The sequence below is a fragment of the Dromiciops gliroides genome, chromosome 5 (assembly GCF_019393635.1).
Source record: "Dromiciops gliroides isolate mDroGli1 chromosome 5, mDroGli1.pri, whole genome shotgun sequence".
In the NCBI taxonomy this organism is placed as follows: domain Eukaryota; kingdom Metazoa; phylum Chordata; class Mammalia; order Microbiotheria; family Microbiotheriidae; genus Dromiciops; species Dromiciops gliroides.
The window spans coordinates 265,903,821-265,931,527 of record NC_057865.1 but is presented as its reverse complement, the minus strand read 5'-3'; the positions used below and the strand labels follow the sequence as shown (position 1 = coordinate 265,931,527).

Sequence of the window (27,707 nt, the reverse complement as noted above, 5' to 3'; positions counted from 1 at the left end):
CAGGGCTCTTTCTTCATCTGAAAAAGGAAGAGGTCCAGCTAGATAGCAGCTGAGTGTCTCCCAGCCACACTAAGGTGTCTCCTAGGAGAGCATTATAAATAAACCTACTGAACACAAAGAGGGAGGAAGCCCACACATTGGCTTTTCTTTCTCTAGCCAAAGAGTTGGGTCCAAGGAGTACCTCGGCCCATGAGCTAATGGCTGCCTTACCATTTTTGCCCTTGACAAGGGCTCCCCGATTCACTTGTGTCAGTCTGACCTGTGAACTTCCTTATCTGTTAGGGGGTCCCAGAGAGAGATTTTGCCCATCATTCTTTCTGTCATTTTTGCATGACTTGGAAGGGTTTGCTCTTGGAATTTTGTTGTGGGCCATCATGTTGGTGTGTGGTTCATTGCTGGGAAAAGGGAATTGGTACTGAGAGGTGCCTCCTCAGCGAGGTAGATGCCTCTTGGATGATGCTGGACAAATTGTGCAAACAAAAAACCAAAAGCCTTGGAGACCCCGAAAGGGTCTGCATCTGTGGAGCTGCTGTTCTGCCTGTGGTAGAAACGGGCGTATGGCTCAGGAGTGATCTGTGGGAGAGAATGGATGGCACACACGTGCAGCCTCGAAGAAAAGAAAGGCGAAAATGCCACCTGCTCTTTGGACCATGGCTGATAGGATGTTGGATTTAGGAAAGAGCCAGCTGGCCAAGTCTGTTCTACCTTGTGAGGAGGGACCACGGAGGTACATTTGCTGCTCCTTTGTCATGCTCCAAATCATCTATCCTCATGATGCTTTGTGTTCTGTTGGGTTTTCTCTGGGCTGTTCAGCTGAGTGCTTTCTGCAGTGGTGAATGGAGACTGCAAAGGTGGTTCCCTGCTCACTTAACCATTAGACTGCTGCTAAAGAGGAAGAGCGGAGGGATACCCACATTTAGGGAGTAGCCAGAGGGAAAGAATGGTTCCAAATGTAAGAGGACCAGGATCCTGTGGCTTGTGAAGCAAAAGGGGGAAAGAGCTACAGGAACATTTCCTAGAAGAGAATTTTGTCCATAGATTTAATCAGCAAATGTTGATGTTATGTGTGCTAGGCACTGGAATGTGTGGGGTGTCCTCTTCAGCACTGCTCCTCCACCTTTGGTGTCCGTCTTCACCCAACTCTCACCTGTGGCTCCAAGAAGCCATAGCTTGAGCAGTAGCCACACATGGGTAAAAACAATTTTAGCAGATCTTGGTCTAAACCAAGTTAAGGGTAACCAACGGCCCTGAGACCCTTTGAGTTAGGGCAGTGTTTACTCCAAGCATGTGAAGGATCTTCCTCCTCCCATTGGAATGAGAGGATGAGAACTTTTTGTTTCAACGGCCATGAAGGCGGCTAAACCAGGTACTGTGGAGTGCTTAGAGCTTGGTTAGACAGAAGAGATGGCAGGGTCATCTGCTGCATCCTGGGCCATTGCCCTTCATCTTGACTTTTGTCCTGCCACTGGACTTCTGTGACTGTGGAAGAGGGAGTGAGGCTGATGACTTCGTGCAACTGCTTCACTTAAATCCAATTCACATGCAAGTCAAGACATCAGCCATACACACTTTGTCACAACCCCAGCATTGTAATATCATTGGTCCTCTTCAAGAACAAAGAAGGAAGGAACAACAAGGCACTGGAGATTTCTTGGAATTTACGAAGAGTGGAGTCATCCCCACTTTTATATTCCAAGAGACTTAGGGGTATGGTTAGACTGCTGCTTATATATGTCCTAGTACTGCTTTTTGGGAACAACCTTACCCCAAACTCAAGAAATGTCCATTGCTCTTCCTCGCAACTTCATATTAGCATTTTCCTATCACAGAAGCTAAAATCCTGCCCACCAGACCATGCAACTTGGCAGTAAGTAAGGGCCTTAGGAGCTAGTTTAGCTTCTAATCAATTCTTTTATTATACTCACTCTGACTCAGCCTTGGGCTGTGTTCACCACACCCTTTGGAAGGACTGGGTTCTCTTAGGGACTCCCTGTGAGGCTAAGGAAGATGTTTCTGGCTCTTAGTTTTACCCAGACCTTAGGTCAGGACCTTAATGGCCTTGTTGTAGGGGAATGGCGGAAAGGACACACCTTCTCCCACTGTAGATTGACTGAGAGAGGCTCTCTTGGAGGGACTGTGATTTGCCTGGAAGTCACATACCCAAAATGAAGCCCAGCTTGATTGAGAGATTTCTTGGAAGGGACCTCCCAGGAAACTTGCTGATTTTCCCTTTTTTGAAGCTACTTTCACGTGCTAAGCTTTTGAATTACTGAATTTGTAAAAGCTAAACTTTTCCCACCATCTACAAAAGTATATGGCAGGGGGCAGCTAGATGGTACAGTGGAAGAAGCACTGGCCCTGGATTCAGGAGGACCTGAGTTAAAAATCTGGCCTCTGGCACTTGACACTTCTAACTGTGTGACCCTGGACAAGTCACTTAACCCTCATTGTCCTTCAAGATCTCTCTCTCTCTCTCTCTCTCTCTCTCTCTCTCTCTCTCTCTCTCTCTCTCTCTCTCTCTCTCTCTCGTGTGTGTGTGTGTGTGTGTGTGTGTGTGTGTGTGTGTGTGTGTGTGTAGATATAGATATATATTTGGCAGGGGCAGCTAGGTGGTGCAATGGATAGAATGCTAGCCCTACAGTCAGGAGGACCTGAGTTCAAATCTAGCTTTATATACTTACTAGTTCTGTGACCCTGGGCAAGTCACTTAATCCTGATTGCCTCCCCCCAAAAAAGGATATAGCATATACTTTTAATTCTCCTTGCCTAATTTAAGTTTTTGCCATTTTACACCTTTCCTTCCCCTTGGTAATTTCTCAGGTTAGACTTCAGGGAGCAGTGGAAAGAGCAGGGGGGTTGAAGGTCTTCTAGCCCAGAGGTTCTTAATCTTTGTGTCTTGGCCTGCTTTCCAGTCAGGTGAAGCCTATAGCCCCCTTCACAGAATATTGTTTTAAAGGTATAAAATAAAATACATAGGGTTACAAAGGAAATAAATTATATTGAAATACAGTTAACTTTCCCCTCCCCCCCAAAAATATACACACCCCAGGTTAAGAACCCATGTAAAATTCCAGCCTGAGGCTGACATTCACCAACTGAGCTACCCACTTTTGAAAGATTTTTACTGATAGAATCAGTAAATTTAATTTCCCTGGATGTTCCTGGCAGAGCCATCTCTTTAAACAAAGAATAAAAAGGGGGACAGGGAAATGCACCTGAGCAAAATTGACACCAGCCAAGTCCACCAGTATTCCATACCCATAGTCTCCTACCTCTGCAAAGGAAGACCATTTCATAGCTAATTTGAGGTCAAGCTTCTATTGTAATCAAAGCAATCAGTTTTTGTTGTTTGCTTGTTGCTAGGTGTGAAGTCAGAAAGACCTGTGTTCAAATCCAGCCTCAGACACTTACTAGCTATTTGACCCTGGGCAAGTTGATTCACTTTTGTTTGCCTCAGTTTACTCAACAGTAAAACTGTTGCACCTACCTCCCAGAGTTATTGTGATGATCAAATGAGACAGTATTTATGAAGTGCTCAGCACACTGCTTGACATATGGCAGGCATATAAATGCTAAGTGTTATTATTTTTAAAAATCCCTCTAGTACTGACCATTCCCATGTTTTCCCTCTTTGCCGGATGTGAGGCAAAACCTCTGTCACTGTAAAGTTTAATTTTTTAATATTAGGAGCTTGATAAAATAACAAATATCTTATGTACAAAAAGAAAAAAAGGATTATACACGAAATTGAACTATTGTATGTAATTTTAAAAGTGTATATTATATCTAATATGACAATAACAAAACTTAGGTAGCTGGGAAGGCGGGGGTTCAGATTCTGCTTCTGACAAATTGACTGTGTGACCATGGGCAAGTCTACTGAACTTCCTAGTGCCCTAGAATAGCACTTTAATTTCCAGTTCCTTCCTATAATAAAAAGTACTCCTATGAATCCTCACACACACACACACACCCCATGAGTCCCACTTTTTACTGCCTCTCTTTTCTTCCTCTCTCTCCCTCCCTCTTGCCCATTAAAGGGAATGAGCATTTTAGAGGATTTTTTTTTTGGATATAATTCAAAATTACTTCAAAGAATTGATTGCCCAGTTCACAAGAATGGGCTGACCAGTTCACAGCTTCAGTAGTTTATTATTGTGCGCCTTTGTTTTCTTTATGGAACTAATCAACATTCCACAATAGGAAGAACAGGAAAGAGGACTGTGCAGATTGTGTTCATTTTATTTTATTTTAAGAAATAGATCAATTTTATTAGGACCTTGTATTTATGTCCTCCTGTACTTTTTTCTTCTATACATTTCAAAAACATGTTTTGTTGATGTTCTTGTTTTCATGTCTCGCTATCCACTAATGTATTCTTCATTGAAACAGATTTACAGTCAAGCAGCACTGACCATGTCTGAGAATGCATGTCTCATTCTGGACCACGAGTTCATCATCCTTACCCCACATACTTGACTGTGAGACCCTGGGCAGATTATGTTGCTTCTGTGCCTCAGTGTCTTCACCTGTAAAATGAGAGGATTAGACTTGATGGCTCTTAAGAGTCCTTCTGGCTCTAAATCTGTGTCCCTGTGATTTTTACAAAGAGATGAATGCTTAGTGTCTTCCACAGTTGTTTTCCCTCACATTATTATTTTGAGTGCCATGTACATTATAATCTCCTGCTTCTACTCATTTCACTTGGCTTGAGTTTGTACAAGTCTTCTCAGATTTCTCTGAATCTGTGACATTCATTGTTTCTTCTAGTTTACTAAATTCCCTGAACATTCATCCACCACAGTTTCTTCAGCCATTCCTCGGTCGATGACTATTTTGTTTCCAGGTCCGTGCTCAAAACAAAAAGATGCTGTTAAATACTTGCATATATCACCCTCTTTCCTTGATATTGTAGGGACCAATTTTTAATTGGGGAGTGTTAGCTAGGTGGCTCGCTGCAACATTGGGGCAAGGAAGGAGACCGACAGCCTACCTCAAAACAGAGCAGGATTTATTTAACAAGAACGAACGTAAAAAACACAAACAGGATCAGTAGGATTAAGGGAAAGGAAATAAAATGGGGAAAGGGAAAATGATACAACCTGAACAGCACCACTGCCCTGGAATCAGCTGAGAGAACACAGCTGTGTCCTATTGTCTTCTAGCTTCAAGCTAGAATGGCAGAAAAAACTCCCTTCTTCCCAGCAGACCTCAGGCTGACCACACACAGCCCCCAGCCAATTGGCTGGCCACTCTGACAGTCACATGACTGCCCTCACTGGGCTTCCAATCATTATAATTTTGCCAGGCCTATGTAGGTGTCTGCGAGTGGTGATGACATGAGGTGCCAGCGCCATGGCAACAGCTACAACCAGTGGGTGGAGCACCATGTGGTGCCCCAGGCCAGTGTATGCTGAGGTTTTTTTAAAATTCTAGCCAAAAGAAGAGGTCATAAAAACCTCAAATAACAATTAATTCTTTACAATATACTTGAGGGTGTGCACCTTTAGTATTGCTGGAACAAAGGGTATATTCAGTTTTCCAGAATAGTTGAATTTATTCTCAGCTCCACCAATAATGCATTAGTGTGCCTGCCTGTCTTTCCATGCCCCCTTCGATCTTTTATCATCTTTGCCTTAATGCATCTTGGATGTCAGGGTTTGTTTGTTTTTTATCATAGGTAGTTAGTTCTTATATTTTCTCTTCCTGTAGCCTAGTTGTATTAATTTTGTTTTGCAAAAGATTTTCAGTTTCATGTGATTGAAATATTTAATCTTTAGTGAATTCCTCTATATCTTGTTGCTTGAAGAATTCTTCCTCTAGCCATACCTGTAAAAGTTACCTATTTTGTTTCTCATCCAGTTTTTCTTGCGATTGTTAATATTTAGATTGCATATCCATTTTATGTTTTATGTAGAGTGGAGGCTGTTCATCTAAACCTCATTTTTGTCAGGGAGGGAGTTCCTTCCATTGGAGAAACTTCCTGACCCAGCCTATGATTTGCTTCTCTCTTCATCTGCCAGTTATTTTGAATAGTGAGTCATGTTGTCTCAGAAGCATCTTTTGATTAAATTCTTGAGCTTTGATCTACCAATTGTGCTGCCACAGTTAAAAATGGCAAAAACCTATCACAAAGGGGCAAAGTAATGACAAAATATCTTTCTGCTGAGGTGTGGAGTAGGATAGAGATTATTTACTGTGAGGATAGAACTAGCCTATCAACAAGAGTGAGTCCAAATTAGAATCTGCTTTGTGTCACACTCATAAAACCCATCCTATGACATTACCATCTCCTTCTTAAACATTGAGGAAACTAGAGCTTTGATTTCTGTTTGACTCCCCTGTATGCATTCTGTCATCCAGCTGAACTCTGGCCAAGTTCCTACTCCTCACAGGGGACATGGTATTTCTTGTCTCCAGGCTTTTGCATTGGCTATTGTCCGTCATACCCAGAATGCCCTTACTACCACCTCTTAGAATCCTTGGCTTCCTCCAAGACTTATTTCACACAGCAGGAATTTTTTCCCAGTTACACTCCAGATACTGGTGTCTATGGTTACTTTCACCTATTTCTTTATGTAGCCTGTATTTACCTATTTAGGTATGTGTTACCTCCTCCAATGTAAGTTCCTTGGGTGCTGGGACTGGTTTGTACAGGATGGGCCAAAAGTCACAAATATTTAATAACTCATTTATTTTTTGTTTTTAATTTACAATCCCATAGCATCATGTACAGTATATATAGGAAGTGAATTTACTTTATGTGTGAAAAATGAAATCTCATAAATGTTGAAAATAAAGAAAAAATCATTTTCAGAAAGTTATTAAAACATCAGACCTCTTCATGACTTTAGCCGATCCTGTATTTCTTTGCATTACCAGTCCTCAGCACGGGGCCTAGCACACAAAGTAAGGGTTTGAGAAATTCTCATTGATTGTGTCTTCTCTGCTGTGTTTTTCAAAAGTTCAGATACTGGAATTAATCATTAAGAAACTGGTTTTCTGAAAATAAAATTTGTGTTTTGTCAACTAGAAGAATAAAACAGAAAGATTGTTGACTTTTCTTAAAACTTCCCATAGTATTAGTAGCTTTATCTTTGTAAGATGGTACAGTGAAATAATGAGCATCTTGTTTTCTGAAGCATTCAAGTTTATATCCTTTTGAACTGTCAGGCTAGAACTTGCTCATAAGAACTGAATGTAGTCTAATGGAACAGCTGGCTTGACATTTATGTACAGATTCACTTATCTCCCAGAGAGGGGGCTCTATTTTGGACCTTCCTGCCTTGACTTGCCAAAACTTAACACCATTGAAATTAGGGAATGGTGGAACATACCTTAGGTTCTTCTACTTAAGTGGATACCATTTGCATTTGGCTATTACCCCGAAGGGATTGGAGAGTAGAATTGTATCCATTCACACCATCCTTAAGAGCAGTAACATTATTTGAAGTTGTAGTGTCAGCACCACATTTCTCCAAGGTTAACTTGGTTAACCTACCTCTCGTGATGTAGCAGGAGAACCAGAAGATGAGGGGCAATCAGCACCCTGTCCTGAAGAGAAAGGGCTTGTCACTGCAGAAGAGAGGTGCAGGTTCTAGTGTTAGCCAGTTCCAGGTAGAAACAGAGGCAGTTGTTTTTTCCTGCATTTCAGTTCCACTATTTTTTATAGCTTTCATGGTATTTGGAAGTTATTACTCAGAGCTTTGGAGTTTTAGAATAACAGTTTCCAGCCAGGACTACTTCCATTTAAAGTGAGAATCTAAAAAGACCTCCCTCCATTAACTGTCTAATGAATAATGTAACAGGGCCAGTTGATTACCAGCTTCCAGGCAAGCTGGTGAAGTAGAAAGAGCCTTGGATTTGGAGTTGGGAGATGTGGTTTGGGATTCTGGCTCTGTCTTGTGTCCCAGCTCTTAAGTTTTCGTCTACACTAAGACTTCTGGGACACCCTCTATCTGCATGACCTTGAGCAAAAATCAGTTGACTTTTTTGTGCCTATGTTTCTTCATCTAACCTCCAAGGTCCCTTCCAACCCTAAGTCCCAAGTGTCAGTATTTGGAGAGGCAGTACTGATACTGGGTAATGATGGCTCACAATGTTACTTTATCCTGCATGGGTTTTGTCTTCTCATTTTTGTTATTTCATAATTTCTTCATAGAGAATTCATCCTTCCTCTTTGTCTTATATATTTCATGGATACTAGTACAGGATACTGTTAATTTTTTTATCATCTCTCACTCTTGCTTACTGTAAACTGACTCCTTTTAAAGAAATGGGTTAATCAGGACTAGAACTAATTGTGCACTAATACTCTTTTTGTTGTTGTTGTTGTTGTTAGGGCAGTGGGGCTTAAGTGACTTGCCCAAGGTCACACAGCTAGTAAGTGTCAAGTGTCTGAGGCCGGATTTGACCTCAGGTCCTCCTGACTCCAGGGCCGGTGCTCTATGCACTGCACCACCTAGCCGCCCCTAATACTCTTAAATTCAGTTAATTTTCAGTGTTGTAAATTTCTGTTGATTTGCAGCCTGTATTGGATGTTTGTTCTCTTTTTTCCTGGGGCCTTTTCTAGAATAGGACAATTGCCAGGCAAGCCACCTAGCAGTTCTACCATTTCTGAAAGGGGTTTTTTTGGTTTGTTTTTTAAAGAAGGTAGGAAAAGAGGCATTTTGGGTTCTCCATCTTAGATCATGGTCTTTCTCAACTTCAAACTGAACAGGAAAACTTCGATGAGATTTTTGAGCCCTTCCTGAGAACTGAAAGGAAAAAAAAATGAAAGTTCATCTGATGGACCAAAAGCCTTTAAAAAAAAAAAATGAGGTGAGGGCAAAGGGCAAACTGAACCAGGAAGTTCTAAATGTGAAGCATGATTTTGTGAGTGGGACTAGAGTAATCTCTCAAGCTTGGACATAAAAGTATTTACACAAGTTGTGTGATACATTAAGAAAGGGGCGAGATGCAATGATCCAGCTAATGGATTTGTCACATATAAGTTGTAATAACACGGAGAAAGTTGAAGAAGCATTTATTTGGATTTTTCAATGTGACCAGTAATACCTCTGGACGTCCTTGTGATTCATGAAGACTTTGAGGAAATAGAAGTCACTTTCCTACCATAACAAGATGAGGGTGGTAGTGATTCCAGTGTAGTTAATTCAAGAAAAGTAAGGAGATGTATTCAGCCTAAGGGGATAGGAAAATTATCAGTAAGAACATGAAGTAATGAGAGATTATCTGGCATGGCTTTTTAAAAATCTTTAAGGAAAATAATTATAAATTTCTGGAATAGTACAAGGAAATCATTTTGTTTTTGAAATCTCCCTTGCACACAACTATCTTACTAAGGAGAAAAAAGAAAGCTTCAGGCTTTAGTGACACCGAAGACAAGATAACTCTTTTTCTACTGAATTAATCCTCAAAGTGACTGGATGGTAAAGCCTAGGCTGAGTGTCCTGCATCTTACTCGACATTAATAGGCAAGAATGAGCACAACTTTCTGGCCTCATGGCAGTCTAATAGAGTGGTTATGGCTGGTTATTGTGGGATATTGAACTGGTTTTGCCAGCAACGTTAACAAGAATCTAGACTTCAAAGAACTGTTTTTGAAGTGCTTGAACAGTAATCTGTAGTGCTACTCACAGACTATAATTTTCCCATCCTGATATGAAAGTTATTTGTTGACTGACTACTAAACGGACTTTCTCCTAATTTCCTGACCAAGATGGAATTAGAACTTTAGAAGTTTATTAAACTAGATGTACAATTGATCATTTTTTTTTTTTGGCTTCCTCTTAGAAAGCAATGGAAGAGGGGCAGCTAGGTGGCGCAGTGGATAGAGCACTGGCCTTGGAGTCAGGAGTACCTGAGTTCAAATCAGGTCTCAGACACTTGACACTTACTAGCTGTGTGACCTTGGGCAAGTCACTTAACCCCAATTGCCTCACTAAAAAAAAAAAAAAGAAAGAAAGCGATGGAAGGCTACTAAGTCGATGGTGTTCTCTATATTTATGATTAGCCATGAAACAAAACAGTTATAACTATAAATATGTTAGGAAGCTGCTATAAAGGAAGTAACTAATGATTTCACTGGGTACCCAATGACAATAAATGTTGAGAGACTGCTCAGTGATACTAAAGAAGGGGAGAGGATTGGAGATGGGTGTTTAGGGCTAAAATTCTAGCTAAACTGTCTAAAATATCTAATGAGTGGTCGCCAATAAATTATAAGCTTTAGCAAGAGTTAGACTTTTAAGCATTTATTAAGGAGAATAAGAATTTGGTTAAGAGAGAGAAAAAGGCCTAGATTCCTATCTATTAAAGCGAGAGCACATTTCTAGCTCTGCTCTCCACCAGAGTCCAAAGGAAAGAGCGTGAGCCCAAGCACCAGTCTCTTCCTTCCTCCTCCCACTCGTCCGCGTCACTTCCTGACGCCAAAGAAGAGACTCCTGGTCTTGCCCTCAAAGACCTTCGCTTCATGGGTGGAACTCTTCTACAGTAAGTCTCCAGCAGGTGGCCTCATTCCAATCGTTACATGGGGAAGGACTGGCTTGTCAAAGGCTGAAAAATTGAAGACCTTGTGAAAGTCATGACAAAGTCTAAAAATGAAGATTTCAAAAACTTACTTTCAATTTTAGTTTTTTGGCTGGGCAGTGAGGGTTAAGTGACTTGCCCAGGGTCACACAGCTACTTAAGTGTCAAGTGTCTGAGGCTGGATTTGAACTCAGGTCCTCCTGAATCCAAGGCCAGTGCTTTATCCACTGCGCCACCTAGCTGCCCTTACTTTCAATTTTAAAACACTAATATCTAAAGATACAGCAAGGAGCTCGATAACAGAGTGTTTGAATATGACTCATTTTTGTAAGAGTGAGAGAAATTGAAACCAATAATACCTTACAGAGAATTCTTTTTTTTCTTTTAAACCTCTGGTTTTTCCAGCCTAGCATTTGTCTGTTGAGCAGGCTCTTCATTCCCTAGCTGTGTCCTTTGCTCCTGCCCTGTATTTTTTCTGGAATGCTCCCATATCTACAATCTTTTAGTGGCAGAAATTTGCAGTTTCTTTTCCTAGTTAATTGGTGCTTCCTACACTGTGACCTCTGAGATGGAAAAATAGGTCTGCCTAAAAATTAGAACTCCTTTCTTCTCTGTAAAATACCCCAAAAGCCCCGATGTTAGAGCTGCTATGACCCCTTCCCCTCCACACCCTCAGCTGATCTGAATAAGCCCAAACCCCCTGAGTCTGAGTACTGCTCTAAAGCACTGACACAGAGAATATCATGAACACTTCCTTCCTGCCATCAGCCTGAAAACCATGATGCCAAAGGTTCCCTTTTCACATACTGACTGCCCCCCTACTCTGGCTTTCTTTCTGGTTCTGCTTTGCAGGTGGCAGTCTTGGCACCAGTGTAAACCAGAGTTAGTGGGTTAGCCTAGAACCCATTCCTTTTTGTCCCTGCCTCCCACTTCCTTGAGTTAAGCCACGGCCTTCTATTTGAGCCTTACCTTAAACATACCAAATAAAAGTGCCCATTACTTTCAGCCTTCACTGGCTCAAATTCTTCTGCAAAACCCCATTTGGTCTTAGAAGTGATTTTGACAAAGGCTTTAAAAAATTCCTCTTTCCAACAAATTATTGAGACCTCCTATATGTGTCAGGCACTTTACTGATGATAGTAGTTAATATTTATGTACTGCTTTCTTAGAAATACATTTTTATTGATAGTTTATTGATATTATTTTATACCTACATTTCTCCTATCATCTGTACTAGTTTCTGATTAAGATGAGGTAGATAACTGCTCTAAAGGATTTTATAATCTAATGGAGAAGGTTCCTTTACATATGCTTCTCTGACAAGTGCTTTGTCTTTGGACTAGCATTTTTTTCTTGAGAGAGAAACCTATTTAAAAACTATTTAAACATCCTTGATCAAGTAAAGGATTTATGCTGCACTTGAAGGAAGTGGAAATCAGAAATTTTATAGTTTTATTGTGTTTTCATGCTCCAGTCTCTGAAATGACATAATTACACTTAGCTACTATCTTTTTTAAAACCTGCAAGTACTCTATTAATGTTGGAAGAAGACTAATGAAAATGAAAAGCATAATGAATTTTGAGTTACCTTTGAAGCTTTTTTACCTATTATTATTGCTTGTTGGCATTTGACCTTCAGAGTTGCACTAGATGTCAAAGGGATCTTGTGCCCTGTAAGAATTGTGATACTAATGCTATGGATCATACTTTAGTCCACCAGACAATAAAAATGCTTACCAAACTCATGGACCTAGCCCAGGTTATTTTGGAAATTTATTACAACTGCATTTTGACTTTTATATATGTTATTTGTGGGTGGAATTTTTTGTTTACTTACTAGCAACTTTTTTTTCAAATTAACTCTTTTACTTCTATAAAAAGAATCTGTAATTGTTCTTATAAATATTGAATATTTGATTAGTGTCTTTATAACCAGTGAGTTAGTACTGCTATCTTTTTGTGACCTTTGTAAAGAAAAGTTAATTTAAGAGTAGTTTCATGGTTTAGGAGACTATGAGCATTGACTAGTAGTAAGAACAGAGGAACCCAGTAGTCAGGAAACTTAAATCTTCTTTTCTTTCACTTGCAAGGTTGGGTGAAATTAAATCCTGCTTCTTAGTTTATATAGGTCACTCTGTCCATGTAAAAAGTTAGCCAAAAAAAAACTCTCCAGTACATTTGTTGTTACAGTCTACCATACTATAAGACATCTTTATCTTACCTAAGATTATTTTCTCCATTCTCATAGTTTTAACACTAGAAATGCCATACCAATGCTAATGATAGGATTAAAATAAAACTTAAAGATATCATATCTACTTGAAAAGCTACAGTTTCCAAAGATGTAGTAAGAGTCCTGATCCTGAAAACAGGCTAATAAGAGATAATCAATCCTCAGCTTTTGTGGGGGTAATATCCCTAGAAAATGTCAAATCCAAATTTTGATACATTATACCTATGGGAAATAGGGGGTTAGGTTCTCACAACCACCAAAAACTGTGATCTTTTGCTGGAGATTGCTGAAAATACACCTTTCTGCATACAATTCATTATGATAAAACATTAATTCTCATAATATTCCCTTATGAAATAACCCATGAAATGCAGAGGAGAGGAGAGGAGAGGCAATGCTGGAAGGAAATGGGCAGGGATCCAGGGGCTGTGCTATCGCAAGAACCCCAGGGTAAATAAGGGCAAAGGGACAAAACCTTGTCATCTCTAATCTCCCTTTCAACTCAGTGGTTGAACTGTTCAGCAATGAAAAGCACATGCCTGGGAGACTCTGAGATTGCTGGCTTAACAGCTCTCCACTGGCTGGACTGAAATACTTGCTGGACTGAAATACTTGTTCCAGCAAAAGCGGGTGACTACCTTCTCATTTACCTACAAATTTAACTACTTTTATATTTTTTCAGTTCCTCGTTGGGCACTTGAGAGATCACTTTAGTACTTTCTGCAGCAGATTCACAAACACTTTTACAAATACTTCTGTCCTTTTTATACATATTATTATAAACTTACAAATGATGCCTTTCATTTTAAAGTCACAAAATTAAGAGTGTTGAGGATTGAGTGTAATTTAAGAATAATTTGTCTCTGAAAGTCAACGGTCTATCTGACCCAAAAAAGTTCCCAGATATCATATTTCAAGAAATCATGAAGGAAAACTGCTTAGATCTGTTATCTAAGAAAAAAGCCAAGTACTAAGAAGCTACAGTCAGGCTCATACAAGATTTTGCAACTGCAACAATCAAGGAGCAGAGAGTATGGAATACAGTATTTCAGAAGACATAGGGTTACAACCAAGATTAATTTTCTCATCAAAATCTAAGAATAAATGGAAAGGGATGGAGGGGATGAATCTTCAATTTGATAAAGCACTTCTAAGCATTCTTGATGAAAATACCAGAACTGAGTATAAATGATACACACACACACACACACACACACACACACACACACACACACACGAGTCAAGATAAACTTTTTTTTTTAAAGGTATATATGAGTAGACAATGGTAAGGTACTTTCATTCAAGAATGAAATGTTTACATTCTAATAGAGAGAGATGATACATCCTCTCAGAACCCCAATGTCATACAGGGAGTAAAGTATGACAGAGCTTCAAAGTGGTTTTTGTATGTCTTAATGACTTTAAAAGAAGAGAGAGAAAAGAAATGCACCAGGGAAGAAATTGGCAAGAAGGATGAGGGAACTTACTAGCTAAAATAACAGGATCAGAAGGAGGAAGGGTGTCACTTGAACCTTAATTTTATTTGACCCTGTTAAAGTAGGGGAGTAACACACACACACACACACACACACACACACACACACAGAGTTTAGTGTAGAAATACATTCAACTTTGTTCAAACAGGAGAGAACCAAATGCGGGGGTGGGGCTGGGGTGGGGCTGAAAGAGGGAAGGAAGATTCAGGGTGGGCTGTCAAGGTTTTGGGTCTTAGAGGAAACAGAAGAGGAACGGTGGTATAGAAAGAAACAGGTAGCATCAAATATAGAGCACTGGTACTGAACATATTCTTGGAGTGAAGAAAGGGGCAAAGGGGGACAAATAGAAGAAGCATAAGAGAACAGAATAGAGGAAAATACATGATTAATGATTGGTTGGCGATGGGATGAATGCACTCATAAAACAGAACAGGATAGCAAGATAAAGTAGGAAACCAAATTCAACCAATACTTGAAACATATCATATAGAGTTAAAATATAGTACAAGACCTATTATGCTTCATCTGGACCTTAAGAATAAAGGGGGGAAATGTATAGGAATCACCTGAGGCAAGATAAAAGCAATTTTTTTAGGGAAAAAACCCAATAGAATGGATGAACTAATTCACAACTTTACCAACAATGCAATGGAGTACCTGTCTTTCTGCAATCCCTACAATTTTCTTTTTTCTTTTTTGTCATCTTTGTCATTCTAAAAGATACGGAATAGAACCTCAGTTATTTTAATTTGGTTTTATTTTATTATTTTTGAGCAATTTTAGATGATTACTGGTTGTTTGATTTTGTCCTTTGATGAATAACTTCATATTCTTTGACCATTTATTGGGAAATGGCTCTTGATATAGATATTTGAGTCAGTTATACCTTATATATCTTGGATATGAGATGTTTATCAAAGAAACTTTGCTCCAAGGATTTTTTTTCCTCAATCAGATATTTCCCTTCCAGTCAACTTCATCCATCAATTTTATGTGCAAAAACTTCAATTTTACTTAATAAAAATAATCCATATTTCCTCTTCAGTGATCTCTTATCTGATCATGAACTGATCCATAATTGTAATGGTATTTTCATTTGTTTTTGGCTCTGCCCAACCCTAGGCATTTAGTTTCTCCACTTATTTGTCTATTTCTGTAAAAGGTGTTTTGTAATTACATTCATATAATCTCTTCTTGTTGAGTTTTCTTGGTACTGTGTTAAAAGGTTGGTGATTTGTGTGGGTTAATTTAAAATCCTATTTGAAAGTTAATGTTTCAATGAATAGATCTATGTAGATCATATCATCTGCAAAAAAGAAATAAATGCATTTTCAGCAGTTTTCTGCATATATATGGATTTAATCATGTTATTTTAATTGATTTTATTTATATGAGCTTCTAAGGAATTTTTCATTTTATATAAAGTCCTTGTAAACCTGTAAACACCCACATCCAGCACAGAGTGCTTGGTCTTTGGTAGATTAAAAGCTCTGGTGTTGTCCCTTCATTTATTTGTGGCATATAGAAAAATACTTTCTTGTCCTCTGTCTGTTATTTGGGAAAATGAAGTAACCTAGGTATGTAAAATAAAACTTTTCAGAAGTCTTTAGTGCTTATATATCTAGCAGAGTATTGTTCAAAATTCCTACTTACCCAACTTCACTTTATTCATTTCAATTAAAGATTTATTCATTAAGAATCTATTCTATGCAAAACACTATACTAGATACCAGAGATATTAAGGACATCCCCACCTTTAAATTTACATTAATCATACTGCCAATAAGGAAACTAAAACACAGGGAAGGAAATTTGTTTATGTAAACATAATTAAAATTCCTCCAACATTAAATTGATCACAAAGAACTTTCCAGTTTGGCAAGTACCTTGCAAAAAAGACCATGTTGTAATGTGTGTACACCACTATTTGTGCATAAAATTTTAAAAGTCCTCTTTTTTAACCAATAAGCCTAATTGATAAGCAAAACCCAAAACTAAACAGTAGGCATGTCCAAAATGTATGTCTTTGAATCATGAGTCCATCACTTCAATGTAAAAAGGTAAGAAGGATTTTTTCAAAATTAGTCCTCTAAACTAATTTAAATTTTAAGTCTGTAAGTTGTCACTGTATGAATGGTTCTGCTCACTTCACTTTGAATCAGTTCATGCAGCTCCTCCTAGGTGTCTGTTAACAGCTTTTGAGTGGCATAGAATCATGAAGAGAATGTCTGCAGGAACTTGAACTTCTTTCTTTTGGCACCACTGTCTGTCATTTGGTTCTTAGGAATCTTCTTTGACACTCAGTTATCCACATCCAGTTAGTCACAAAATCCTATCATTTCTATCCCTTTTTTCATACTCATATTTTTCCTTTCCAATTAAGCAACAAGCCTTTATTAAGACATTAGATAAACACTGGAGATACAACAAAAACAAGCACATATTAAGCACTTAATTAAATTGATTAAGCTAGACACTGTGCCCACTTCTGGGACTACAAATAAAAAGTTCCTGGCCACAAAGAGTTTACACCCTTATGGGAGGAGGACAACACATAAAAGGGAGCATAAACACATAAAGAGGTAAGGGAGGGAGGTGGTAAATGTGTGAAGTGTCTAGAATGAGCCTGGAAAAGAGGGAATGAGTAAGCATCACCGACTTGGCCACCTCTTCAAAATGAAAGTCCTGGGAGGAACTCACCTATGATAGGCAGGGATGAAGAGTGGTAAGATCTCCCCAGGCAGGGCCTTGCTAGAGGGAGTAGAGCAAAACCAAAACAAAGAATTTACATTCTAAGTCCAGAGGGAGGGAAGGATATGTGTATACAAAATAAAAAGGAGATTTTGTTGGAAGTGAAGTAGCAGCTGGGAGAGATCTGGAAAGGCCTCATGTAAAAGATTGAACTTACAGGTGACTCGTGCGTGCTGTTGTGATAGCTTCCTTACTGGTTTCCTGCTCCCGCTTTTCTGTTTGCCAGTATGTCCTCCAGTAGGACAACATTTGAACTTGTTTTCAGGGGCATCCAGCAGTCACAGCCAGTGCTTTGTGTTCTAACAAGTATGGGCTGTGAATGGCCATTTGATAGACACCTGTCTCAGGAACCCTTTGTGAAATCTCTGCAATTTATTATATAGGGGCTCACTGTTAGATTTGAAGGCTTCCCTTTGGGGAACAGTTGTAGGATTCTCTCCACCCCCATGACAGGATTGACCAGGAGTTTACTAAGATTTTAGTAAAATAATTGACAAAGCTTCTCCTCATTCGTGTACAGAATTGAGTGTTGTGGGCTAAGTAGATTTAAAGCTGGTTGTAATACTACAATGTCAACTTGAAAAGAATGTCCCTGTGCCATTTAAAATTTGTGCCTTGGATAAAGGTAGATGGCCAGTCAGATTTGCAAATGACATAAACCAGGATGTAAATCTCACATGTTGGAGGACAGGGTCCAAAAATATCTCCATGACCTAGTAAAATAAAATTTAATGGAATAAATATAAAGTCTTGTGTTTAAAAAAACAAAACACACCTCAGATACAAGATGGTAGAGGCATGGTAAGACAGTATGGAAATTATCAGGAAGGTGAGAGGGGAGGTGGATTATATGCTTAATCTATTGTCAACAATGTGGTAAGGAAATCAGAGGTATATTTGGAATATACCAGTCAGCTCTGCAAGGCAGAGGGTTTTTGCAAGGCAATGAGGGTTAAGTGACTTGCCCAGGGTCACAGAGCTAGTAAGTGTCACGTGTCTGAGGTTGAATTTGAACTCAGGTCCTCCTGAATCCAGGGCTGGTGCTTTATCCACTGCGCCACCTAGCTGCCCCTGCATGCCACATTTTAAGAATGACATGGGCAAACTGGAGAAGGACAAGTAGCAGAAAAAAGCAACCAAGATGCTTGAAAGACTTCAAGGGCATGCTGGGTGAGGTTTGGTTGAAGGGACAGCTTGTGGGACCAAACTCTCTCCAAATATTTGAAGTTCTGTCTTACAGAAGGATTAAACTGTTTCTTCTTGGGTTACTGAATTTAGAACAAGAAGCAATGGATAGAAATGCAAAGAGGCAAACTGGGGCTTGAGATCAACTAAAGTTTAGCTGAATTTGATGAGCTATCCAAAGATGGAATAGATTTCCTTGGAAATAGTGGTTTGCCTTCACTGGAGAGCTTTCAAGAAAAGGCTTGATTGATAATCACTAATTAGTATGTTGTGTTTCTTGATGGGGTATGGTTTGGACAAAATAGCCACTGAGGTCTCTCCCTACATCAGCATTCTGTGATATTATGTGCTTTCCACCATGGGAATGCAAAAAGATAAGACTTCTTTCTGTTTGCATACCATAGATAAGTATTTGCTCGCCAAATGTGGCATGCAACGTTGTATTGTTTTACCTCTGAGACTAAAATGTTTCTATGAATTCTGTTTCCAATAAATACTGTGTTTTATTACGATGTTTTTAAAATATTGTAATTACCCTGCATTTTGCAAAGTTAAATTTGACTGCCTCTTCCTCCTGGCCACTCTTTCCTCCTCTGGTACTTTTGTCTTTTCATTGTCCTTTGCTGAATCATTAATGCAGCTTTGCCACTATTCTCCAAGATTGGCCCGAGCCCACTTCTCTTGTCTTTATATATTGTCTACTTTCAGTGGGTTCAATTAATTATCATATTGATGCATGACTCCCAAGTCTATATATTTAGCCCAAATATCTCTGCTGAATTCCAATCCCACTTCTCCAGCTCCAAAAAAGAACTGGTCTGTGCCTAAACCAGCCCATTTCCTTTGAATCACTGAGGAAGTATTCATTGAGGATAATCTTTCCCTCTTCTCTAGGGCCTGCCTAGGTCATTATAACGGAATGTTCAGTTTTGTTGTTGTTTTTTGCTCTTTCCATTTATCCATTCAGTACGTTTTTCCTGGTTCTTCAGTGTCATTTTGTGGACATTCTGAATTCATAATCATTGTTTCCATATGGTGCCTGTATATTCTTTTACATTCTGGTATCACAGTTTGTTTAGCCATTCACCAGTGGACAACTACTTTATTTCTACTACAACAAAAAGTACTGCCATGAATATTTTGGAAGCATGTGCCACCTGTTTTTCTTTATACATGCCTAGCAGTGAAATTTCTGGGTCAAAGGGTATAGATAGTTTAGTTAATTTCTTGGCATAATTCCAGATTTCCTTGGGTGGTGGGACCAAAAATTCATAGTTCCACCAACAGTATATCAGTGTGCCTATTTTTCTAATACCCTTCCAACATTCATGGCTCTCGTCTTTTGCCATCCATGCCAATTTATTGGTTGTGTAGTAAAACCCCACTTTTCATTCACTTATATCTTATTAGTGATTTGAAACAGTTTTTCTTTTTTTTTGGTTAATATGTTGTGGAACTGAACAGAGCTGACTGTGTGTGTGTGTGTGCACGCGTGTGTGTGCACATGCGCGCACATACACATACATGTGTGCATTTATCTTTTACTTCTTAACATGGCCCTTGGACGTTGCTAACAATGCTTTTATTAATGATTTCAATGCTTGAAAATGCTTTTATTAATGATTTCAAATCTTTTATTTTTCAGATTACATATCTCTTATGATTAATGTGGAGAAAAGAAACTAGCCATGGGCCAAAGTTCAAGAGACCTCCATGGAAAATGTTGCTGCTGATGCTACTTTACAAATTCACATGATGAGTGTCTATTTTGAGGATGATTTTCATATTTAAGAGATTTTCATCTTGGAAATATATCAAGTGAAAAAAATTTGTTCCTTTTGGAAACAATTTCCTCATAATAAGAACTATACTTGTAATGGGCGATATGGCCAACAACTCTGTTGCATACAGTGGTGTGAAAAACTCTTTGAAGGAAGCTAATCATGATGGAGATTTTGGAATTACACTTGCTGAGCTCCGGGCTCTCATGGAGCTCAGATCTACAGATGCATTACGTAAAATACAAGAAAGTTATGGAGATGTCTATGGAATTTGTGCAAAGTTGAAAACCTCTCCCAATGAAGGTAAACTTTTTTTTTTTAAAGTTTTTTCTACAGAGGCAGGATTTTGTCCTTGGTTCATACATTTAAAATGTATTTTTCCTATTTATTAGAAGGATTGTGGTTCTACAAAAATTTTAGTGATTAAAAATATTTGTATAACCCAGGAAACAATGTAACCATTCAGGAAGGTTATTGTTTTAATATATTCTATTTTGTATTTGCATATTCTATATATGTAAGATTATTCCCACACATTTTTATATATTTTGTTGTCACTTTCCATGTATTTTTTTTTTCATGTAACTAGGTACAGTGGAGAGAGTACTGGACCTGTAGTCAGAAAAACTTGAATTCAAATCTAGCCCTAGAAATTTTATAGTTGTGTGACCTTGGGCAAGTCACTCAACCCTCTGTGTGCCAATTTTCCTTATCTGTAAATGGGGATAATAGCACCTGTTTCCCAGGGTTGTTGTGAGGATCAAATGAAATAATATTTATAAAGCACTTTGCAAACCTTTGAAATAAATTAGCTGAAATTACTATTGTTCTTACTATTGACTTAACATTTCTTATTAATGCCTTTTGTTTTTACATTTGTTCTTTTTTTTTAACATTTGTTCTTAGTTACAAAACTGTTTTGTAAATTTGTCTTTTGGCTTACTACCAGTTGTCAAGGCAGCTGGTGGTTTTTAAAGGGTTCATTAGAATAAACCACACCCCATTAGGTTTTCTCCTACTTGATTCTTTTTTTTTTTTTTTTTAGTGAGGCAATTGGAGTTAAGTGATTTGCCCAGGGTCACACAGCTAGCAAGTGTCTGAGGCTGGATTTGAACTCAGGTACTCCTGACTCCAGGGCCGGTGCTCTATCCACTGTGCCTTCCAGCTGCCCCCTACTTGATTCCTGAAAATATAAAATAGTATTGATGTTGTCAGCAGCTGGATAAGCTATTTTTAGCTGTGGGGTTAGACTAGGCTTAACCTAGGCTTTGAGAATAAAACAAGACAATTTCTTCAAGAAATTAAATGGGGTTAATGGCAATGACTTAACTTTCAGCCCTAACAGCTGTTTCCTTAGGTTTAAAACCATTTCAAGTCTTAAATAACCACATGTTCTTAAATCTTCTGTATATGCTTAGGCCATCTTTCGATTTCATAATGAATGCTTCAGTATTAATTTAGTATTTCATAATGGGAGGACTTAAAAAAAAAGGTAAATCCTTACTGTAATAGTCTTTGAAATGGTTTCAGAAGTAAGTTCCTAACTAGTTATCATAAAATGTTTGGATCTGAAATTATAGAATCAGAATTTTAAGATATTTGAAAATAGCAGCATAATCACTTAAAAGTGTAGAAATAATTATTGTGAATAAACTATCAGTCAAGAAAAATGGACACTTGTTCATCACAATTTACTGTAATAGAAATATGAGACTTTGTTTTAATTTTTAAAAACCATTGGAACCATAATCATTAACATTTTAAACACAATTTTCAAAGTAATTTCCTTACAAAAACCTGATATGTTGTAACTATTGCTAATATATTATATACATTTTATAAATGAAGGTATATTGGCTTCCTTTACCAGTTTTATAAAAATTACCTTCAAAGCAGTGTTTGTCTAGGTATCACTATCACTGTTACTTATGATAAAACAAAAAGTGATAGCAACATTTTTAGGGAAAAATATGTTTATTAAAAGCTTACTTTAAGAAAAGCATAGTTGCATAAATTACACAGAAAGACCTTTGACAGACTCCTGGGCACACTGTAAAATAGCATTGTTGCTTATAGTTATTTGTTAAGCATTGTTTTCTATGGAAGAATTATTTTGACATAATGGTTATCAAAATCCATACTTGGGCCTTAAGGGAGGATTGAGATCATTCAATAGAAGCTCTTAACTTCTCTTTTCCATACCTCAACCTTTTCTTTTTTAAGCGCCATCACCTATTCTTTGTTGCTGTATCAGGAAATATTTCTCACTACTTGATGAGGCTTTCTTCTACTTCTCCCTTTGGTTTTATCACTTCCTCTCTCTTTGGCAATGATTCTTTCTTATAGGTCTTCAATCTACACCCTTCTTATCTATTTATAACTCTATTGTCCTTCCTGTCTCCTTGATATGTTGAATTATTCTCTAAAAGAAAAGGCCTTCTTTCAGTTTTCTCTCATGTAACCACTCTCATCTTATTCCTCTCCATCACCAGATTAAATGAAAAAGTTGTCTAATACCTACCCCGTTTTTTCCTCATCCCTTTGTAATCTACCGTTTGTCTTGAAGTTTCTCCAAGGTCTCCTGGCCTCATGGCCCTGTCTAGTGGGTTTTTAAATGCCTTCTTTCTTTTGGCTTCATAAGACCATCAGTATCATCTAGCCAAACCCTTTCATTCTACAAATGAAGGAGCCAAGTTGCCCCAGAGCATTAAGTGACTAGTACAAGTCCTTATAACTAGAAAGTTGCAGAGCTAGAAATTGTACCCATACTCTATGTCCAGTGTTATGGCTCAGTGGAAATAATGCTTTAAATTGATAATCCTAGACTACCCTGCTTTTCTCAGAGGTCACCAGTACACACCTCATAATTTGCATAGCATTTGGAAGGAGCATTAGATTCTGTCTCAAAAGATCTGGGTTTGGGGCAGCTAGGTGGCACAGTGGCCCTGGAGTCAGGAGGACCTGAGTTCAAATCTGGTCTCCGTCACTTAACACGTACTAGCTTGTGTGACTTAACCCCAATTGCCTCACCAAAAAAAAAAAAAAAAGATCTGGGTTTCAGTCCTTCATGCCTCTGTGGTTGGTCTCTTCTAGTGATCTTATGATCTCGAAGTTGAGGATTTTGGAGGGTGTCAGTCTTCATCCGTATGGATCTCTGGACCATTTGAAAAAGGCCAACTGCTTTCATCTTTCTTCTCTTTACTCTTAGACACTGTACTCCCACTCCTTTTCTTCCTGAATCCCTCAAAAGTTCTCTTCTCATTTTCTCTTCATAAATTCTTTTCCTTGGCAGTCTCTTTCATTTCCCTGGCTTCAGCTTAATCTTTCAATGCAAATGGCTGACAGATCTCTCTAGCTCTCCCTAGAGCTTAGCCAAAGTCTAACCACACTGTCTCTGGTACCCAACCAAAAATATCTCAATTTAAGATATTTCATTAGCAACTCAAATTCAACATGTTCCTAAATAAGCTTATCTTGTTGTTGATGGCTTCATTTGCATTTTAACAATTATTCACCCTTAAGGGAATGGGAGAAGAGGCAGAGATGAGCTCCAAGGACTGGGAGGATAGATATGGGTGAATGGTAGGACTAGATTATAATTTCTCATCTTTCTATGGTTGACCTCTTTGCCTCTTCCCTCCTCTCTCCCATTCAGCTAATTCAACAGGCATTTATCAAGTGATGATTTCCCAGTCGGATGCTAAGGACACATGATGTTTTAGGAGCTTATGTTCTACTGATGGAAAACCTGTGCATATATCAGATGATACCAAATACATGTAGTTATAAATCCAAAGTAATTTCAGGGACCCAGAAGAGAGCAGGTTTGGGGAATCAGGAAGGACCTTATATAAGAGCTGGAACTTGAGTGGAGTCGAGTTTTAAGTGAAGTAAGGAATTGGATAAGGTGGAGCAGTGGTTAAAGCGCCGGCCCTGGATTCAGGAGGACCTGAGTTCAAATCCGGCCTCAGACACTTAACACTTACTAGCTGTGTGACCCTGGGCAAGTCACTTAACCCATATTGCCTCACTAAAAATAAAAATAAAATAAAATTTAAAAAAAAGGTGAAGAAGTAGTCAAAAGAGCATTCCAGGCATAAGGGAGAGTCTTTCCTAAAGCATGGAGACAAGTCACAGATAGATGAGTGCAGTTTGATTGGAGGGAAGAATATGTGAAACAGTCTAGAAAGAGAAATTAGGGCAAGGTTGTAAAGGGCTTTAAATGCCAAAAAGAGGAGTCTGTCCATCCGTCTGTCCTTGTTTGCCATATAGGCAGTAGGGAACCACTCAGACTTTTTGAGCAGTGTAGTCACTGGCCAGACCTATACTTTACGAACATCAGTTTGGGCCATGGGAAAAGTGATGAGGGTCTGAACTGAGGCAACAGCTGTGTGACTAAAGAGAAGGGTACAGGTGCGAGAGTTATTAGAGGCAGATTTGAAAATATTCAGCGATCTTTGACAGGATATGGGATGAGAGTAACTCCAAGACCCTGAAACCAAGGGATGGAAAGGTGGTGACACCCCCAACCTCTTTGGATACATGTTGAGTTTGAGGCGCTTGTGAAACAGCAGGCAGTTTTCAGTGGAGAAGTGGAACTTGGCAGAGAAATAAAGATGCTACCTCTTAACATGAGGCTTTCCCCCATCCCCATCCCCACCTCTGAGTTACTATGAGTCTGTTTTGTATATATTTATTTCTACAGCTTGTCTACCCTAATAGGATCTTGGAAGCCAAGAAAAACAAACATTTATCAAGCACTTACTAAATGCCAGACACTAAGCTAAGGCCTGGAAATCTCACAAAAGTGAGAAAGTGCTTACCCACACGGGACTTCTAGTCTACCGAGAGAGTAATAGGTCAGTCTCTGCATAGCAGTTGGCTCACACTCCTCTTCCTGCTCCAGGTTTCCTAATCCTCTCCCTTTTGAGATTCTCTTCTGCTTATACTCTATATCCTGTATGTCTCTGTATCCTGTAGGTAGTTGTTGGGATATTGCCTCCCCCATTAGAATGAGTAGCGCAATGCCTGGCATATAGTAAGCATTAAGTAAATGCTTGTAGACTGACTGGGTGCAGCACTTTGAGTGTTCACATTGCCCTGTGCAAATTTCATCAAAGTGGGAAAAAGGCCTTGAAAACTTCCAGGGATTGCTCAGTAATGAGGAGTCAGATTTTGTCCCTGTCATAAGAGTCCCTTACAAGTGGCAGGGTCCAGCTAGTCTAAGGGTGGCCTTGCTCAACACCATGCCCACATCAAATTACTACTCTGTTGCTTTTTTTTTTACTCCAAAGATTATTATGCCACCTGTATAAGCTTATCTGCAACTCAGTTGTTGAAAGGTGCATTTTTTAAGAGTTAAATTTTGTAGGATCTTAGCCTTTTCCCAAAGGTCCTCAATAACAGGGTCTTATTAAGAACACTACATTAATTTGCAGCTACAGGCCCAAATTCAGTTGTATTTCTGCTTACAATTGCCCATCTGTGAGTATCAGCGATTTATTATTAATCAGATTTGTAAAGCGTTCTAATGCTTGAATATTCCTGTCTATTTATAGCATTCTTTTATTTTTTACAAATTTGATTTTTCAGTAGGATTTTTTTTAATTTGTAAAATTGCCAAGAATATTTGTGAAGGTATCTAGGAATTCTGCACTTCAGTTACTTCCTAAATTTAATAAAAATAAAAATCAATATAACTCTACTATTAGATTAATTACTTAGCTTACTGATGTAATCCTCTTACTTTAAAAAACGCTCTGACATTTCTTTTAACATACCACCTGATGATAGCAGTTGCCAATGTCTGTGAGGTAGAGAGGAGTTTTTCCATTTTTGTCCCAAAATTGTTTTCTAGAGTAATTTTGATTTTCAAGCGATCATTTGGAATTTTCATATGGTCTATTACTATCAATCTATCAATACACACATATGTATATGTGCATATAGTTAGACTAGGATTTCATGAAGAATTAAAGCATACTACTCTCATTTTTAAAATCTTGTATCTGGTTAAATAACTTGTTTCTCTGAATTCTGAGATTGTCTCTTGTTGTGTAAGTAGGCCCCAAATATCTCCACAATATATCATTTCCTCCATCTCCTCCTTCCTATCCTCAAAAAAATTAAACTGAAAGTTAAACTTTAAATAATTTTTTTTCTTAATCCAGGCCTCTTTCAAACCAGGTCTATTTAGCAGTGTGACTGTAACTGAAAGTGGTATTGGCTTTCCTAAAGGGATACCTGATCTTTTGATTATTAGCAGTGCTTGACTTGGTGTTCTCTTCCTTTTTGATTTCTGTGATATAAAATTTTTAAAGAAAAATTAATAAAAGTACCAGTTGTCACCTTGATAATAGTGCATTAAATTATTTTTAAGATTAAAATTCAAAATAATAGTTTTAAATGCATGCTTCCAAAGGTACCTTAGATCATAAATGGGTGGATTTTAAGCATTAATGCTCATAGTTTCCCTTGTTGAGGTAGAGTTCAAATGTGTTCCTGTTGATTTACTGTACTTCATAGAGTTTTAATATCTGAAAAAATCCTTACTACATAGTCTTTGTTTATATATAAATAATTTTCTGTTGTAAAATGCTCTTTTGTAAAAAATCTGAAACATGTCATCTTACACATTATCTTAGCAATTATTGTCATTAGAAGTATAAATAATACCACCCCCAGGAAGTTGTGTTATCACCTAAAGAATCTCCAAAAATTCAACCTGACTTGAAAATAATTGATGTAAAATAACAAGGGAAGTATTGTTTATGCATAATAAGACAAGAAAAGAAGAGAGATGTGGTCAGGAACATCCCATCAGCCAGTTAGTTGTATATCCAGGAATACTTAGCCATAGAGGAAGGGTACCTCAAGTATGGGAAAACAAACACTCAACAGTCCACAAAGAAAATCAGATTTAAGCTGGCATTTAGTTTACTTCAAAGCACTTCAACTCTGATTAGCTAAACGACAAGCCTTCACCTGCCCCTTTGGTTTAGAATTTGGCAAGAACATTTCTTAGAAGACTGGTTTGAAAGAATTTGACCCTTCTGCTTGTGTTCCTCAGTACTGGTATGAACATTTCTCAGTTTGTCTTCCTGTAGCTATATTAACTGATATGGATGTGTTATCTGTATTGGAGTCTCAGGCCTGTCTCGGTGGTCAGAAAATGTAACGGTCAAGAATTTTCATCTCCATATATTCCTCATTTGGCTTTTGCTTTTTTATTGTGAATAGCAGCCCTATGGTCTGCTAACAAAAGAGAAGACTTGAAATTTTTAATGAACATGCACAAGGTTCACTGTGCAATGTTAAAATTTATAAACTTTTTAACCACAAACTATGGAAAGACAGCAGATATGGTTTTTCATTGAGCTATACTCAGAAATATAATATTTTATGTCTGAAAGGGACTTTGGAAATCATCTAGTCAGGTATAGATTTTACTTCAGATCTGATTTTCAGTAGCCCAGTGTCAAATCAGATGACATTATTTTTGACTATATGCTTTGATTGGAGCATGATTGGGGGGGGGGGGCGGGCAGGGACTTGCCCAGGGTCACACAGCTAATAAGTAAGTGTCAAGTGTCTGAGGCCAGATTTGAGCTCAGGTCCTCCTGAATCCAAGGCCCGGCGCTTTATCCAGTGCACCACCTAGCTGCCCCAGAGCAAGACTTTTAAAAAGCCCATGTGAATCCATTTGCCTAGAGTAAGATTTTGAAATAGGCC

General features: G+C 38.4%; 1 protein-coding gene across 5 annotated transcripts in view; it reads left to right on the top strand.

Moving 5' to 3' along the window:
• The window catches only part of ATP2B1 (ATPase plasma membrane Ca2+ transporting 1), a 140,124-nt gene that overhangs the window by 52,308 nt on the left and 60,109 nt on the right, over nucleotides 1-27,707 (top strand). For all 5 annotated transcript variants that reach the window (XM_043967260.1, XM_043967257.1, XM_043967258.1 and 2 more), the window contains exon 2: nucleotides 19,841-20,279. In XM_043967260.1, the coding sequence (XP_043823195.1) occupies nucleotides 20,072-20,279 (208 nt within the window). In that variant the 5' untranslated portion in view covers nucleotides 19,841-20,071. The remainder of the gene's footprint in view (nucleotides 1-19,840; nucleotides 20,280-27,707) is intronic.